General features: G+C 38.8%; 2 protein-coding genes across 3 annotated transcripts; one reads left to right on the plus strand and one right to left on the minus strand.

Annotated features, from left to right (window-relative positions):
- Positions 1 to 490: 490 nt before the first annotated feature.
- On the plus strand, positions 491 to 6918 carry ormdl2 (ORMDL sphingolipid biosynthesis regulator 2). 2 transcript variants are annotated; one of them, XM_056423784.1, is made up of 4 exons: positions 491 to 672; positions 2252 to 2444; positions 3206 to 3357; positions 6234 to 6918. In XM_056423784.1, the coding sequence occupies exons 2-4, from the start codon at positions 2271 to 2273 to the stop codon at positions 6367 to 6369; spliced, it is 462 nt and encodes a 153-aa protein (XP_056279759.1). In that variant the 5' UTR covers positions 491 to 672; positions 2252 to 2270; the 3' UTR covers positions 6370 to 6918. The 2 variants fall into 2 exon arrangements, with proteins under 2 accessions (XP_056279759.1, XP_056279758.1); XM_056423783.1 differs by having other exon boundaries at positions 492 to 672; positions 2271 to 2444.
- Positions 6919 to 8851: 1933 nt separating this feature from the next.
- On the minus strand, positions 8852 to 14871 carry nemp1 (nuclear envelope integral membrane protein 1). The gene is made up of 9 exons (XM_056424023.1): positions 14760 to 14871; positions 13804 to 13925; positions 13256 to 13472; positions 13098 to 13170; positions 12921 to 13014; positions 12703 to 12817; positions 11643 to 11868; positions 11134 to 11310; positions 8852 to 9708 (listed from the first exon to the last, which is right to left on the minus strand). Exons 1-9 carry the CDS (start codon positions 14869 to 14871, stop codon positions 9549 to 9551), a joined length of 1296 nt encoding a protein of 431 aa, XP_056279998.1. The 3' UTR covers positions 8852 to 9548.
- Between the last annotated feature and the right edge of the window lie 2484 nt (positions 14872 to 17355).

Consider the following 17355-nt stretch of genomic DNA (forward strand, 5'->3'; position numbering starts at 1 on the left):
AGTGATAGTTGCTGTAAATGGGCCTCTATACACCTCTGGAGATATTTCATTAGAAACCATATGTTTCCACCTAGAATAGTCATTTACCACATTAACAATGTAGAGAGTGTATTTCTGATTAATTTAATGTTATCTTTATTGAAAAAACAGTGCTTTTCTTTGAAAAATAAAGTCATTTCTAAGTGATCCCAAACTTTTGAACGGTAGTGTAATTCATTTGTCATTTGTCTTGTATATATTTTGTCTAATAAGCTGCACCTAAGAAGCAAATATCCCCAGTGGTGGAATACGTATCGAGATAATTTACTTAAATGTAGGTTCTCAACCCACAAAGGATCCTTCAGTTTATCAGAAACATACACAATCAACACTCATGCTTATATCCAGTTGTGCTGCAATTAAGGATTTACCCGGGATTGGGCATTAACATTGATGTTAAAGCTATTGCTCAGGTTCACTGGGGGATCCGGGCACTTTCTTGGAGACCAAGTACTCCTTTCTAAAAACGTACGCAGCCCCGTCCCCTCACCTGACGCTGGTGAGGACAGGTGGACAGAGGCGGGAGTGTTGTCTGCCGCCCTGCACAGCCAGACGGAACCAACCCAAAGCTGTCGAGGGCGGGGTCAAAGAAAGAACGAGGAATCTCCTGTTGAGCTACGACAACACAAGAAGGTAAAGTTTTCTCTTTTTAAACCTGAAGGTTTGAAACCTCAAAAGGCCGAATGGGCGAAGCTAATTGATTCGGGTTCATCGTGGAGATGCAGTGAGCAGCCGCTACATCCCGACCAGCGGCACGTCGAGCGAGCGTTAGCGCGTCACCCTGTCGACCGCAGCGACACGGTTAGCTTAACAGCTAGCATGAGTCCGTTGTGTCATTTAAAGCGAATTGTTGAGCTGAACGTTTACAATTTGGGTTTTGAGTGAATACTTTGCTGTTATGTGCTCGTGTGATATTCAAGAATTAAACGTTATAGCCGCTTTTCTATATTTTTTTGGGGCCGATTGTTGTCTGAATGCTGCGGTTATTTGTAACACTAGCGGAGTGAGGTAGAGAAGTCCTGAGCGGAAGGAAGCGCGTGTTTAGTCACACAGAATGTTTCAGCCGGGCGGAGTCTTTCACCCAGAGTTAATGTGACAATTTAAGATGCGATAGTTTCTTGCTTAATCGTTTGACGTTCCACCCTCAAACAGTATAATACTAGCATATTCAATGCGCAATGATATAAAGAAAACGCATGTTCGCATTTGAAAAGCGGAAAGAGTAAAGTTAACGTTACATGTTGGAATAAGTAAATTATTGTAGAAATTGCTCAGTTTTCTGTTGATTGACATGTGATGTTTTCAGCCCCCCTGGTGCACAACAGTTATACAGTTAGCCAGTAGTAACAGTTGCAAAGTAGGTCTAAGTGCACATTAGTTTTTAATCAAGTAACTGATTTACCTTTGTCAAAGTAATCAGCAGTCAGTTTTGAAGCGCCAACCTAACTGTGAGGATTTGCTCCTTTTCTTTCTCTTTTGTGATAACACGTTTAATATGTTTATATATTTTTTTAGTTATCTGGACATTTCATGACATCCATTTGGGCTTAAGGCAACTGAGGGTGCTTTCTGGTAAATGTTATCGCCTCAATGATGAATCAAGTCAAGTGGATTGTTCTACAATGTAGATAATATGTAGTTGGAGCATTCTCTGATTCCTCCAATGGGAGAACTCGCAGCTTTTCATTGTTTTATGTCACAAGAATCTTTTCGTTATCATTTTTTGGACTATGCTCAAGGAAAGTCAAGAAAACAATTGTCAGATTAATCAATAAAAAATAAATAATTGTTAGTTGCGGCTCTTGATGGTCCTTCTGATGAATGTGACATCTTTTAAAGAAGTGCATACATCACTAAAAGCCCTCTGAGGCTAGTTTGTGATGTTGGGCTATATATAATAAACTGACTTGAATGTGCATTTATTCATACAAAAATGCATACATTATTATTATAAGTACAAACATGAAAATGTACTGTAGTGGGATGATTGTCACTATACCTATATATGTATTGTGTGGCGATGGAATGAGACTTATAAACTACATTTCAGGAGATTAACCTCATCACTACTAGCACACATTATCAGGTTTAAGCTTTAGCTTGCTTGCTAACATCATGTTTGATATCTAAAGTTCCAGATGATTAAAAAGTATGTTGGTGGTTCCTGAATCAACATGTGCTTGTTTCCAGCATCCTGAACTCTTCCATTTAGTCTCCCCTCTGTATTTAAGATGAATGTGGGCGTGGCTCACAGCGAGGTGAACCCCAACACGAGGGTGATGAACAGCAGAGGAATATGGCTCACCTACCTGCTGCTGACCGTCGTGTTGCACATCGTCTTGCTCAGCATTCCTTTCTTCACCGTACCGCTCGTCTGGACTCTTACTAACGTCATCCACAACCTGGTCAGTTAAAGTCAGATGCATATCGAATTTATAACATCTGAAATATATGTGACAATAAATATGTTTTCATATCTCTTGCTGTGTGAGACAAATGTGGGCATGATAAAAATAACACCACAAAATCACTTTTGTGTCTTAGCTTAGCACAAAACAGGAAATGGGGTAAGAAGCTAGCCTGTTTCTGTCCAAGAGTTCCTGAATATCCACTTAACCAGCACCTCTAAATCACGTTGATTAGCACAGTATATCTGATTTGTGTAAAAACAATGCAAATTAATGAAAATATGTTTCAGTTTTAAATACAGGGATTATGCGCTGACTAATATTTTTGTCCTTTCGCGAAGCTAACCGTGTCATAACTCCACTTTCATATATTTAATGGACAGATATAATATGGAGTCATATTGATCTACTCAGCTCTCAGAAAGAAGGCACATTTCCTAAAATATCAAACTATTCCTTTAATTTCAGATGTTAACATGATTTTTGCATCAACATGATTTATCAGGTCATGAACTTTCTGAATTAGCCAAAACAAGTGTTTTTATCCATCAATCATTTCTTAATTTAATTTCCATAAAATCAACGATCAGAATAGATATGGATATCATGGTATTATTATTACATACAGCCCTATTAACTTTCACTTTGTTATACTTGCCCCCAGAGCAATGACAATGATCAGCTCTGCAGTCTGAGCATTACTTCTTGAAAAGTACAAACTGAAGGAAACCGGTCTGTTTGTGGTTGGTCCTCTGCAGGTGATGTACCTGTTTCTTCACACAGTGAAGGGAACTCCCTTTGAGACACCAGACCAAGGCAAAGCTCGTCTCCTCACACACTGGGAACAGATGGACTACGGTGTCCAGTTCACATCTTCGCGCAAATTCCTCACTATCTCACCAATTGTTCTGTAAGTATGTTTGTAAAGTCCTCTGCAGAGCCGGACCGCCTGCGGTGTCTCTTCTGTTATGATTGCGAAATCAGCCTTTTTCACTTACTTGGCCAGGCTGTTCTGGCCTTTGTTTTGAGATTATCTGGCAATAATTTTAGACTAATTTACCTGTTAAGCTTTTTATTCTCACACAGCTAATTTATGCTGATAAGGAGGACCGAGAGTAAACATCAGTGCATCTTGTACAACCTGGACTCTTCAGTCTTGTTCCAGTACTTCTGATGAGGTCTCACTGTGTTGAACTGCTGAATCAAATAAATGCCAGTTAATCATATAAATAATTAAATGTACAGACTCATTCCAGACTGAAGACTTGCTTCATCACCTTATATTCCACCTACAGTGCACTACCAAAGCAACTAGTTCAGAAACAATCACTCAAACCTTTGAGATTAAAAGGCAGTTTTTAATGTACCAGTGAAACAGAATTTAGAGCGTCTTCAGATTCTATACTGTGATGTATTTCAGTGAAATGAAACACATTTACAAGACACACACACACACACATGTCCGTCACTTGTTCCATTATGAGGAAGACAAGGGAAACGTTGCAGATATTCAACATGCTGTGTCACTTCAGTGCAGGCAGGACATAGAGTTGGATTGCGCCCGGCCTCCCGCCGGTCGCTCCGTGTAAAATGTCAGTTGTAAATCTGCAAAGGTTTGCTTGAATGAACTAGACCTCAACCCAAATTAAGTGAAAGTGAAAACTACTTTTCTGCCTATGAATGTACAAACACGCGTCTCCTCATGTCATCTGTTAGCTACTACGATGTAAACGCTGAGACCAGGATGAGTCGTCAAACTTTTGAAACCGTAACAAGAAGCTTATCCTTTTTTTTTTTTTTTTTTTCAGTGGGACTTTAAACTGAAAATAATTGTAGCACTAAGGAGCAGTTTTATTTTGAGTGGGCTCCCTTATAGTTAACATCCTTGTGTAAAATATAGCACTGTTCTTTCCTGCCTGTGATGGCACTGTGTTGGATATCTTTTGTGCATTACTGCCCCCCCGTTGACACAAATATACATGCTCACAACGTATGCTGCCTCAATTTCTATGTTGGCAATTTGCATATACTCCAGAATGTTCTGTAGAGTGATCAGAAGAATTGCAATTAATTGCAAAGTCCCTCAAAAACATTTCCACTGCATTTCAGCCCGGTCACAAAAGCACCAGCTGACATCATGTCAGTGATTCTCTGGTTAACATAGGCGAGTGTTAATGAGGACGAGGTTGGAGATTATGTAATGCTGATTGAGTTAGAATGAAAGACTGGAAGCTTTAAAAGGAGGGTGGTGTCTGAGATCATTGTCCTTCCTCTGTTAATCATTGTTACCTGCATGGAAACACGTGCAATCATCCTTGCTTTGCACAAAAAGGGCTTCACAGGCAAGGATATTGCTGCTAGTAAATCATCCGTTCATCAGAGCATCAATAACTTGAAGGAGAGAGGTTCAGATGTTGTGAAGAAGGCTTCAGGGCACCAAAGAAAGTAAAGCAAGTGTCAGGACCGTCTCCTCGAGTAGATTCAGCTGCGGCGCGGTGCTCCACCAGTGCAGAGCTCGCTCAGGAATGGCAGCAGACCGGTGTGAGTGCGTCTGCACGCAGTGAGGTGGAAGACTTTTGGAGGATGGCCTTGTGTCTCTCCAGTAAAAATCAGGGAGACTGATATTCTGCAAACGGTGCAGAGATTGCACTGCTGGAGTTAAGTCATTGTCTCTGTTGAATTCCATTTCCGATTGTTTGGGGCATCCGGAAAAAAAGCTATTCCAAGAAAATGAAAAGTGAGCGTAACCTTTAGTCCTGTGTCATGCCAAAAGTAAAGCATCCTGGGACCATTCACGCGTGGAAGCATGAGTGGTCTCACTCACAAGTTTGCTGAAAAAAACAGCCATGAATAAAGAATTGTACCAAAACATCCTCGAGAGTAACTTCTCCCAACCATCCAAGAACCGTTTGTGACCAACAATGCCTTTTCCAGCATCATGGAGCACTTTGCCATAAGGCAAAAGCGATAACGAAGTGGCTCGGGGAACAAAATATCGACATTTTGGGTCCATAACCAGGAAACTCCCCAGACCATAATCCCATTGAGAACGTGCATTTAATCCTCAAGAGGCAGCTGGACAAACAAAAACCCACAAATTCTGACAAACTCCAAGCATTGACTGCAGCAGGCCGGGGGGAATTGTAAAAATCTTGAAAATGAAGAGTCAACACTGCAAAAATGGACTCTTTGCATAAACTTAATGTAATTGTCAATAAAAGCCTTTGACACCTATACAATGCTTGTAATTCTACTTCAGTGTACAATAGAGTATTGGAGAAAAAGATCTGGAAACACTGAAGTAGCAAACTTTGAAAACCAATAATTGTGTAATTCTTAAACCCTTTGACCATGGCTGTACATGTGACACGATACACCAATGGTGTCGCACCATTCTACGGGTGGCAGTAATAATGATGGCAACATGGTGCCATCACAGGCAGGAACAATGAGTGCTAGCTTTTAAACAAGGATGTAAACAATGCAAGTGTGTTGCATTCATCACGTTTGTTTAACGACAAGAATTGACACAATTGAGAATATCTTTAGTTTGTTGCCTTCTGCTGTCATGTTTTAACTCTAACTTATTCAAACTGTCACAGAAACTGAAACTATGCTTACCCATCATACAGAATGAGACATTATATTAACCTGTGAGGTGTTGCTTGAACGGTGGAGATTTAAAAAAAAAAAAAAATTACAAGTTTGAGACTTGTTTGCCATGCATGTTTTTGGTGCTTCAATGTAAATGTTGATGCTACATTCACACTATTCCTCTCTATGCAGGTATATCCTCACCAGTTTCTACACCAAATATGATGCCACGCATTTCCTCATCAACACAACCTCCCTTTTTAGCGTCATCCTCCCAAAGTTGCCTCAGTTTCACGGAGTACGGATATTTGGGATCAACAAATACTGACGGTACTGACTGAACACTGGATTTTAACCACCAACAATGGACTTCTCGCTCTCTGGTTGAGGGGAAGGGAACCAGTTGGATGTGTCTTAACTGTACAGACTGTGTGGAGTAATATGTGATTGAAGTTGCAGTTTGAGCTGCGTCTTGCAGCCTGAAAAAAAAAAGTAAAAGCACTGCTGCTGTTATGAAAGTAATTATTTTCTTTACTGACATTCCTGATGTATGTTCGACACTATGGCTTCAAGAAAGCGAAAATTTGAACCGCTTTCGATTGTGACGTTTATTCATCACTCGTCTGTCTCAGATGATTTCTGTTACAAACTGCACGTCTGTAAAACTGTCAGGTTGTTGCCATAAATGTGAATGGATTCATTGTGGCCGTGTGGTTTATGTTCTGAATGACACTTGCAAGTTTCTGTTTTCTTTCATGCCTTATCATGATTTCTATGCAGCATGCATTTACACGCCATCACGCACATGATCATGTAATTGACTTTTTTCGAAAGCTGTACGTTTTTTCACGCTTATAAAAATGAGCAGCAAGAGCTACACGGTGTGAATGCGTGGTCGTCTTATCTCTACTCCACAGCGTAAAGTAGGAAAATGGCAAATTCCTTTTTCTAAGAATCAATTGTGGACCCGTTAGTAAGCTGTTGGGAACTCCAGACACAACATGATGCCACACCATGAGGGGGCTGTCAGTGCGCACCATATGCGTGTCTATCCAAGGGATCCCCCTCCCCCTCCTCTTGCATGCAATGTCGTCATGTTTGCTCTGCAGTGAGGTTTCCCCATCGGTGATGCATTTATTTGGGGAAGTCAATCATTAGAAATGAATCAGTTGAGTATCCTGAGAAACGTATGCAAATAGTGCTATCCGTAATCAGCGGTTGTATCCATGAGTCATCAGTTATCGATGGTTGGGGTGTTGCCTGTGTTCAAACGCCGCGTGGACATTCACATTAGTGGAAAGAGGCCAGTGGTGGGATGCGGAGGGCAGTTGGGCTAAATGTCATCAGATATGGCTCACTGGAATTCAGTGGGAAAGAAAAGGATAAATACGGTGGTGTAGTTGTTAGCGCCAACATATACTAAAATGTATGCTTGAACCGCATAGCTTGGTCATCCACTGCAGTTTCATCCAGGATTTGCTTCCAATTCCAATTCAATGTGAACTGAAAACTTGGCTCGAGGTCTCAATATGCTGTCTATCTAAAAGTGAGAGACTAGCGCACAGGACTGAGTGTGACTCAAGCAGGATGAGGAAATGCCAGTCACCACTTTGTCTTTTAACATCTGGAAACAAAGTTACATGGAGAGATGAACGGCAGATATGACAACAAACATCAGAACTTTGTTGCGGGGACATAAAATCCGGTCACAGAAGATTTGTAACAGACGGTAAACACAAGACAAATCACTAATATGATCTGGGGGGGATTTTTGTATTACTGACGGAAAGACAAAATATATCATTCATAATGCTGACACATATTCACAATGTCTGCTGCCATTTCTAATCAGATGAAGGATCTGCAAGAGCAGTATTAATATATCTTTAAATGTATGTACTATTCAGACTGGTTGATTAGGTGATAGGACATTGATCAAAAACATTAATGACAATGTGTTATGTCATTAATCAAACAAATCTGCCTGAAATTAGCCCTTTCAGCTTCGAAAAATGCACATTTTCTCTTATTTCATTGTACGCTGAATAACTCGCCATTTTTAAAAATAAGATGTTCAGGTTTCCTTTAATGATTGTTTGTACAAAACTCTTTAAAGGTATCATCTTGAGCTGTGAGAAGCTATTGTGGGCATTCTTCAACCATTTTAAAATTTGTATAGATAAAATGGATATGGAATATTCTTGTAGATGTTAATAGGAATCTGGTAAAACTTCAAATATCTTAAATTATTCTTATGAAAATCTATTAATAAATCTTGTGAAAGTAGTATTCAGATATTTACCTAAAATAAAAGTAGCAGTGAAATTACAGAAGTACAAGTATCAACAGTAAACAAAAAGTAATTCAGCAGCAGAATGGCCCACATCAGTGTTCTTTTTGGATTATTATCAAGTCGATACATCGCTGTGTCTCATCTTATGTTTCAGCTGATTGCAGTAAGGCTACTGTTGGGTAGTTTAATATAAAAAATGCATCATATTCTATAAATGTATCTTTTATTTTGTATGTAAAGCCATGAACTGCAAAGTAACTACAGCCGTGAGATAAATGTAGTAGAAATAACTTTCCCTCTGAAATTTAGTGTCGTAGAAAGTAGCATAAAATATTCTCAAGTCAAGAACAAGTACCCTAAAATACTACTGAAGTACAGCACGTGAGGGAAGAAATCATGTTTGCAACCACAAAAAAAAAAGAATAAAACCTCAGGCTTATTGGTTTACCCAAAGCCACGTACTCTTGCTACCTTTGAGGTCTAATAATCTTATACAAATATGCTCATACCTGCATGCCAGAGTTCAAGAATAATTTTATTCAAAATACTTTGGGGACACTGATTTGTGTCCATTGAAAAGGAAAACACTGAAATACAAACTTAAACCCACTTTTCCTCCCTGAGCAGAAAGATAGAATAATAGCCACTGTATCGCGCTGCAGTTCAAAAAGGGGAGAACGTATCCCACGGTGTTCTGGACATGACATCTGAACGCTCTCATTGCTGTGGTGAATCCATTGAGGTATAAGGGCTGTGAACACAACATGCTTCCAAAACTAAAACTTAAAATCCTTTTCTAAGGTAAAGTCAAAACAGTAAAAAGTTGAATTGCTTTTGACCACCGTGGTCCTAATCGCAAATCGTCTCGATATTTGCAACCTCGATTTTAACAGAGGCCGTTGTTTCCTAAAAAACAAAAAGAGGAGATTTGGCTGTAGTGCACATTCTTTGAAACTACAATACGTTGACATTTTTAATGCGGATAACAGGTCTGACCAGATTGTTCTGCTTGCTTATTTTGTTTAGAGCCTGAACTCAAGGTTATTCTTCTGACCGATGTCACAATCCAGAGTTTTCTTAATCCAGACTCCACAGTCATCCCTTAAATCAGTCTGGACGTTTGCATTGAAGCCATGGAGAGCCGTTCCCCGGCCACATTTCCGAAAGGCAACGACATCATTGTTTCTGTTTTGTACGTCTCTTAACACGCAGTCTTACATATGCATCATCATCGGCTTAATACTGTCGTCTTCGTCGTCGTCCGTGTCAAATAACTCATCCTCAAAAAAGGATCCTCCAAAGCCGTATTCCTGCACGTGACCAGACACCTCATTCGACATCAAGTGAGGAGACCCTTCAATGAAATCAGCAAACCTGTGGATTAAATGGACAATATCAGCAACAATATCCGTTACAGTGTATAAACCATGTCCTGGTCTTTAGGAGTACCTACATACTACACATACACTTATACTTGCAACTAGAAGGTGACTTTTGACTACGTTTAAATGAAAGACCGAGGAGATATTTTAGATAGATTCATACACCATCAGTGTTTCCCCGAGGTTTACAGCTTAAGGGGGGCGGGACTAGTGTCGCTGCTAGCCATGTTGGTGCCCTAAACTTAACTCCTTCACGATGCCCCCCCTGAGATGGGAACAAAAAAATTCTCACCTTCATTAATCAATACCAACAACGCAATACTACTTTATTCATCCAGCAATCGTTGACCAATGCATCATAATCTAACTAGTTTTTAGTTTTCTAGTTATCCTCAGTCCTTATTTGTTGTATAAATATGTCCGCAACATTAGTAATAGGCTGATGCATCTATGTTCACTGCACTGATCATTATAAACTGCCAAGTAATATAAAAGCATGATAAAGCAAAATAAATTGTGATATCTGACTAAGTATCAAATTAGGCAACAAAATATAGTGCATATACAAAATATGAAACTCTTTGGAAGTTTTTATGTTTTACAATGGGATGTAAAGTCATTACAAAAATAAAATACAAAACAATTTTGATTCTTCCAAAAAGGGAAACTTTGCCAACTTTTTACATGATGTCCAATCAGAGTTGAAGGTAAATGTCGTGAATTGAGGCATTTAATACCTGTGCTGGCAGTTCCTACATGTACCAGGATGCACTGCCCTAGAGACTCTGATGCTTGGAGGGTTCCTGACGACCATTTCCTCTCGCACAGCTAACGCAACGGCTACACAGAGAAATCGAAGAAAAGCCAGTAGTTCTTTCTTTCTTTCATCCATCCAACAATGTCAGTCAACGGGGTATCTGCACATTTTTAAAGTATAAATTGAATGACTTTCAAGACCTTTTTAATATCTACCTATAAGAAAAAGAAAAAAATACCATGCTGCGGGGGCATGTAGCAAACGATAACTAGACTACAGTTCGAGTTTTATTGAATTTGAGTGATAAAAATATTAAGTGTATAATAGCCAACATAACTGAATTCTCAATAACGGTGCAACCACCATCAAACACACAACTGCACTGTAGAGACAACTTGGGTGCAAACTTATCAGGGTTGAGAACAACCAGAAAACCAAACAACACGCCCTTTCTGTTCCAGACATTTTAGACCCTGAATATCAACAGAATTGAAGGCAATTTAAGACTTTTTAAAGATCTGTAGGGTCCCAGATTTTGTAGCTGAAAAAGTTTAGTAGTTTAAGCATCTTTCCATTTGTTGTTAAACCAAGCCGGGCAACTTAATATGATGCATTTTATTAAACTATAAACTTCTCGGAACAGAAGATCAGGATAGGCACCTTTTTGGTGACTGAAGCCTGGACACGGTCTTCCATGGGCTGAACTCTGGGCTGTTGCAGTTTTTCCTCAGCTTCTCCAGAGCACGCAAAGTCTCTTCCTCCCCTTGCTTTTGATACTCTTCATCAGTCAACAGGCGACGTGGTTCCGGCTTCCAATGAACATATCCTTTGATTTTCCTGCACAACACAGCAAGAACTCAGTAAATAAAAAAGTTCAATATTACTGTATAAAAATAAAGAAAGAAAAGCTGACATCATGCAATAACTTAAATAAACAACAATTGAAATATAGTAGATTATCAAGTCATTTTGTATAGTATCAAAAACAGTCATATTTAACTGTCATTATTAATATAATAATGGTTATACTAATGGGATACCTCTGTTTGCACCCATTGATCTACAATACACTTAATGAGCTAACAGGACCACAATATTTGAAAAGTTTAATTTGAGTCTCATATTATGGTACTCGTGCGCCACCTTCTGTCGGCACCGTGAACACCCACCTCCATGCCGCAACTGTCAGAAAGACTGGGTACTCCAGATGTTTCGAGAACAAAGCTGCCACGATGATTGCGAATGCAACTTGCTGAATTTGAATCCCAAAATAAATCAAAAGAAGGCCAAATAGCTGCAGCGTCCATGACAAGATGTTAATGCTCCTTGCATCCACCAGAGGTCCGTAACGGTAACACACAGCAAAAGTGATGAATCCCACCACCGCCACATAACCTGACAAAAACACAGAAACAGACATATTGACACTTCCGTGTTTAGGACAAAGTAAAACATATTTTATATATAGACACTTTCCAGACCATCATAGATAAATCAAATAAGATGGAGGAGACAGAGAAACTCATAAGAAAACCTGCCAGTGGGAAGATTAGGTTCACAGAGTCAGTAAACTGAAAACCCAGAATTTCCCTCATATCAGGCTTAACAAACTCAGTTTACACTCAACCTGCTGGAACAGGCTCCCGGTGACATCCTGCACCTGCCATCAGTGAACCGTTACGTGAATGGGTGAATGTCGTAGTGTAAAGCACTTTAAGAGGCCAGGCGACTAGATATAAAATAAATATAATGCAAGTCCATCCATTTACCAAGTCTGTAAGACTTGGGCATTTCACATTTCACAAAGGGAGAGTCCATTATATTTAGTATTTTGGTTGTGTTGTATTATTTTGTTTTGTTTATTTAAATAAACAAATATACTACTTAATATGTTTTCAAAATTCAATTCCAATATCTGTATATTCTTAAGAATTACAAATAAGTTTCTCTTTGAAAAGGTGCACTCATTGTTATGCTAATATATTATTATTGTATCTGTTGAATTAAGATAGTCTTAAAATAACAATATTGCTTATCACAATTACTTCTGGGACAATAAATAGTTATACTGAAAGGTTCCAACCCTTTGACTTAAAAAGTTGATTTTCAAGGTGTCACATATAGCAGATGCTTATCTTACATGCTCACTGGTCCAAAGATAGCCATTTAATGTCATGCTTTAGTCTGATGCTTCTATCTATACATTTGGTGTGAACAAAGGGTCGGTACCTAATGCCACGTTCCAGTGTTCTCGCAGAATTACGCCGAGGTTCCTGAAGACAAGTTGGATGGCGTACAAAGAAAACGACCAGCCGCCAACAATCACGATATAAAAAGGGCTTTTCTGCAGCAACAACCAACACAGAAGAATACAATAATTAAGAATGAGGCCAAAGTGATTTAACTCATAAAATCATGGATATTTTTGGGGCAATGAAATTCCTTACCTTTGGCAAAAAGCGTGCCAAAATGAAAAAGAGGATGATGAGTGAGGCAATCATGCCAGTGCTCATACCAGCAGAGTAGAAGAAAACTTGACTCCTTCATTTAAGGGAGGAAAAATGTGTTAAAAACATATAATGCTGTAAAATCCTAACAATGATACAGGAGTTGGTAAAAATTACCTGCTGAGTGATCCTGCAAAGATAAACAAAGATACTCCAGCGAGGAAAACCAAAAACAGATAGATATCAAACTCTGCAAGAAAAAAAAGGACATTGTGTTAAATGTAATATCCGTCAATAACCAGCTAAATAAGTGTGTGCATTTGTTTTCCACTTACTACGAAGAGGCTTGACATTGTACTTTGTTTTGTCAGCAGGATCGATCTTGAAACAAGTCTTCTTGCTGAACAGATTGATGTTAATCGTGGTTTCATTGTGCCGTTCACGTAACAAGCTCTGAAACCAGCCCCAGACACTGAAGCGGTCCAGCTCCTGCAGCTCCTCCTCACCGGCCACAGTTTCCACCTTAAACACGTTTGAACTCCACACTTTGACCTATCAGAAATATTCAGTTATTATGGACCTAATCAACCATGTTCCCCCAATACCAACTGTTAATATAATGTGATATAACTCTTGTAAGTCACTGTTTACACAATATCCCAGCAGAGGCATCCCGTTTTTCTCGATGTCACCGATCACAACATAATTTAACTTTAAACCAAATAACATTTGGCCTCAAGCTTCCGAGACTGAGGGTGAGAACACTTTGATAATAACACCATTTGTTTTAACGTTATCTGATTATCGTATGATTGAGAAAGTGTATTAAAAACACAGTAAACATTTCTGAATTTGGCTAACCCCCATTTGTGTCGTAACTTACCTGAATTCTTGTCCATGATTGCCTCCAACTCGGAACCACAGAGTTTTCGTAACAGAACCTGTTGGACCCTGACATTGCGTACTGCTCTCCATCCAGGAGATCAGTTACGGGATGTTTATTCCCTGCAAATGATAAGAATAGACATGCATGTCAAACTAAGAATGCTTCACATGTTGCTTGATAAATAGGGCTTTTTACAGCAAGAGCAACCTGTGACATTTGCGCCACATTTTAAAGATGACAGTTTTCTCAAGTCAAGTGTTGTGTGTTTCTTTTGTACAGTCAATAAGTCCTGACTTCCCCACCCTGTCTTACCCATGTCCTGCGATTCCTCCTGGAAATATAAAATATGGGTCACAAATATATAGCTTCATTTTTTTTTTAAAGACAATAAGAATGTGGAGGGTACTATGTGGATTATTACTCGTGCTTTCATTATAACGTGTGTTTTTATTACTGTTATATACACATAATCATTTAGTAAAATCCTAATAAACACATATTAAAAACAGTGTTTTGTAACTGCACATAAGTAAACATTAACGCATACCACAAGCGTGACAGGTGTTAATATATAATTGTTAATAAGTCATTGTTTTCACTAACGTTAATGAATGTCTTTTCAGTGACTCGCAGGTCTCTATAATTAGCGTGACAGCGGGTCGGGCTCAGCAGTGTTTCAGGTTTCAGATTTATTTTCGGCCAAATTAAAACAGTTAGTTAAATACCTGATACCAACTGATTAACTCACAGAGACATAATCAGAGAACAGCCAGCAGCGGCCGGGCTGATTTGAAGGCTGAGCATCAAGTCATTTCTGTACAGTTTCACTTAACTAACGTAGCTAACGCTACATCTAAAAAGCCCAAAACAAGCTAACATGAGTTAGCCTGACCGATTCAATATGTATCACGTGATTGAAGGTCTCCGTTATTGCTGCTATCACTGTTTCTTACCCGTATCCTGGTATCCTGATGTATGAGGTAAACAGAGAAGTAGCACAATGAATACCGGTAATTTAGCACTTATGGAGCGGAAACCGTTTGTCGTTTTCGTGCATCCCGCCATGATGAACTTTTGTGTCGTTTGGTCCCGCCCTTTCCGCTTCTGACAAGTTCGGTTGAGTTACAGGCCGTCGAGCCAATCAGAGGCACACTAAATGTCGTCATCATTGCTGTGTGTTCAACGTCTCTTCAAGTGGACTGTCAAGATAAACGTATGGCTAGACCAGTCGATACACTATATTTAGTATACATAGCTTATATGTTGGTGTTGTTTGTTAGTTTACTCTTTTTTTACATTGAAACCAGACACTATAGAATACAGCACTCGGTTTTAGAAATATGTATCGACAACGTTTTGTTGTGCAACAAGGAAAAGCATAACACATAACACACAGCGCCCCCCTCAGGCAGGGCGGTGAACAACAATAATATTATCCTTGACACTGGGCCATAACAGTTACTTTACGAAACAATGGGAGTGCACATCTTAAACAAACTGGTAAACCAATGTAGACCAACCAGGCACACTACTACACAATGAAATCACTCAATCAAAAAAGAATCCTAAACATCACATCATGCCACCAAAGGCCAACAACAGCGTAAAAACCCCAACTATTTCAGAGAGAAAAAGTGTCTGGAAAATATTTTTAAATGCACATCGACATAATGAAAAAAAGTACACCAATAATCTCTTTATAACATGCAGTTCACATTGTTTTGGACCTTGACAAATTTTTGTTTGATTTGAAAACAAAAACATTTTTTGATACTGTGTCAATCAAAACTAGTTTCAACTTACAAAATGTTGACTTAATCAAATTAAAACATTGTATTGCTGAAAGCTGGGTCTACTGCATCATCATGAAATGTTGTATTTGACTGATTCTCCCAAACATAATTTAAGTGCAAAGTAAAAAAACACCCAACTATTTCAGAGAGAAAAAGTGTCTGGAAAATATTTTTAAATGCACATCGACATAATGAAAAAAAGTACACCAAGATAAATCTTTATAACATGCAGTTCACAATTGTTTGGACCTTGACAAATAGTTGTTTGATTTGAAAAAACAAAGTACATTTTGGATTTACTGTCAATCAAAACTAGTTTCAACTTACAAAATGTTGACTTAATCAAATTAAAACATTGTATTGCTGAAAGCTGGGTCTACTGCATCATCATGAAATGTTGTATTTGACTGATTCTCCCAAACATAATTTAAGTGCAAAGTAAAAAAACACCCAACTATGAATAAACAATGTGTTACTCTCTTGTGGACAATCAGAGGATATTCCATAAATGTTAGGACATTGAGAGCATTGTAAGAGAAACCATACTTTTAATACAATTTTATTTTCAACTTTTTGTAGGCTACATGTACAAGCAACACCTACACAGAAGCCACCACCACAGACACACAATACAATAAAATAAGAGAAGCGAAACAAACACACAAACATACTAACACAAAGGTTACTAGAGCAAAAAATTTCCCATGCATGACCAAATACGCTGTGTGCGTGTCCTCGGGCACTGTGACTGAAATGTCCAAACAGACTGAAACTGTCTGCACATTGCCACAGGCCAGGGTTGAACAATGCAGATGATCAAATCAACTTTACACAAAACCACAACATCCACAACTATAGATTGACCCTCAAAATCAGGTAAATAATTCCCTATGGTCCCTAACTTTTGTGATGCTGATATGCTAAACTAAGATGACGAACATGCTGAACATTATAAATGCTCAGCATCAGAATTTTAGCATTGTCATTGTGAACATGTTAGCCTATAGCTCAAAGTATGGCTGTGCCTTTATACAGCCTCACAAATCTGCAAGCCTGATGCAGACACTGAGTCGTGTTACTTCACTACTGCCTTGAGCTGCAGACCTACGTGGTGAACAATTGGCTTAATGACATGACACAGCATTTTAGCTGCTTTATCATTGTGGTCCCACGGTTTACAGAAGGATTAAACGGAACCTTTCTGCTATATACTTTTTCCTAAACCAGCCAAATTAAAATGTTATTAAAAATTCAGTTCCTGAGCTTGACATGAACTATGCAGGGAACATTTACAGTAAGCTGATATTAGAGGTCCATTATGGTTTTCTCAGAGATGTGGCTCACTGAGGTGTTTGTTTTTGACACTTGCGGTACAATAAGTGAACACGGTACAGGGAGACCAACTGGTCGACAATTCGGTCCACTGCATTTATCTTATCAGCATGAATGTGAGAAGAAATGCAGCATGAGTCAGATGTTCCCACTGCTATTATAAATTATAGTACGGGACAAAGAATCAGAGAGAAAGCTCTGCAAATTCAGTTATTCACTCGTTCATATAAACTTTTCTTGTTTGATAAATTGTATAAAATAGAACAGTGTTGCATTCAAGCCATACACATGTGAGCATTACTGAATTATTTAGTAGTATTCACAAAGACTTGATTTTCATCACATAAACATAACTTTGAGCAAAAAGTTCACTTTGTCCAGTCTAAACATAACATATTCAAAATGAGGATGGTTACTTTGTCAC

This window comes from Pseudoliparis swirei, chromosome 9 (genome assembly GCF_029220125.1).
Source record: "Pseudoliparis swirei isolate HS2019 ecotype Mariana Trench chromosome 9, NWPU_hadal_v1, whole genome shotgun sequence".
Lineage (NCBI taxonomy): Eukaryota > Metazoa > Chordata > Actinopteri > Perciformes > Liparidae > Pseudoliparis > Pseudoliparis swirei.

Excerpts from the sequence above, each read along its gene's own strand:
- ormdl2 (XM_056423784.1), top strand. The coding sequence starts at position 2,271 with ATGAATGTGGGCGTGGCTCACAGCGAGGTGAACCCCAACACGAGGGTG. Across the intron at positions 2,445-3,205 it reads CTAACGTCATCCACAACCTG|GTGATGTACCTGTTTCTTCA; the intron begins GTCAGTTAAAGT and ends GGTCCTCTGCAG. Across the intron at positions 3,358-6,233 it reads ACTATCTCACCAATTGTTCT|GTATATCCTCACCAGTTTCT; the intron begins GTAAGTATGTTT and ends CTCTCTATGCAG.
- nemp1 (XM_056424023.1), bottom strand. The coding sequence starts at position 14,871 with ATGGCGGGATGCACGAAAACGACAAACGGTTTCCGCTCCATAAGTGCT. Across the intron at positions 13,171-13,255 it reads CAATGTCAAGCCTCTTCGTA|AGTTTGATATCTATCTGTTT; the intron begins GTAAGTGGAAAA and ends TTTTTCTTGCAG. Across the intron at positions 11,869-12,702 it reads ACACTGGAACGTGGCATTAG|GTTATGTGGCGGTGGTGGGA; the intron begins GTACCGACCCTT and ends TGTTTTTGTCAG.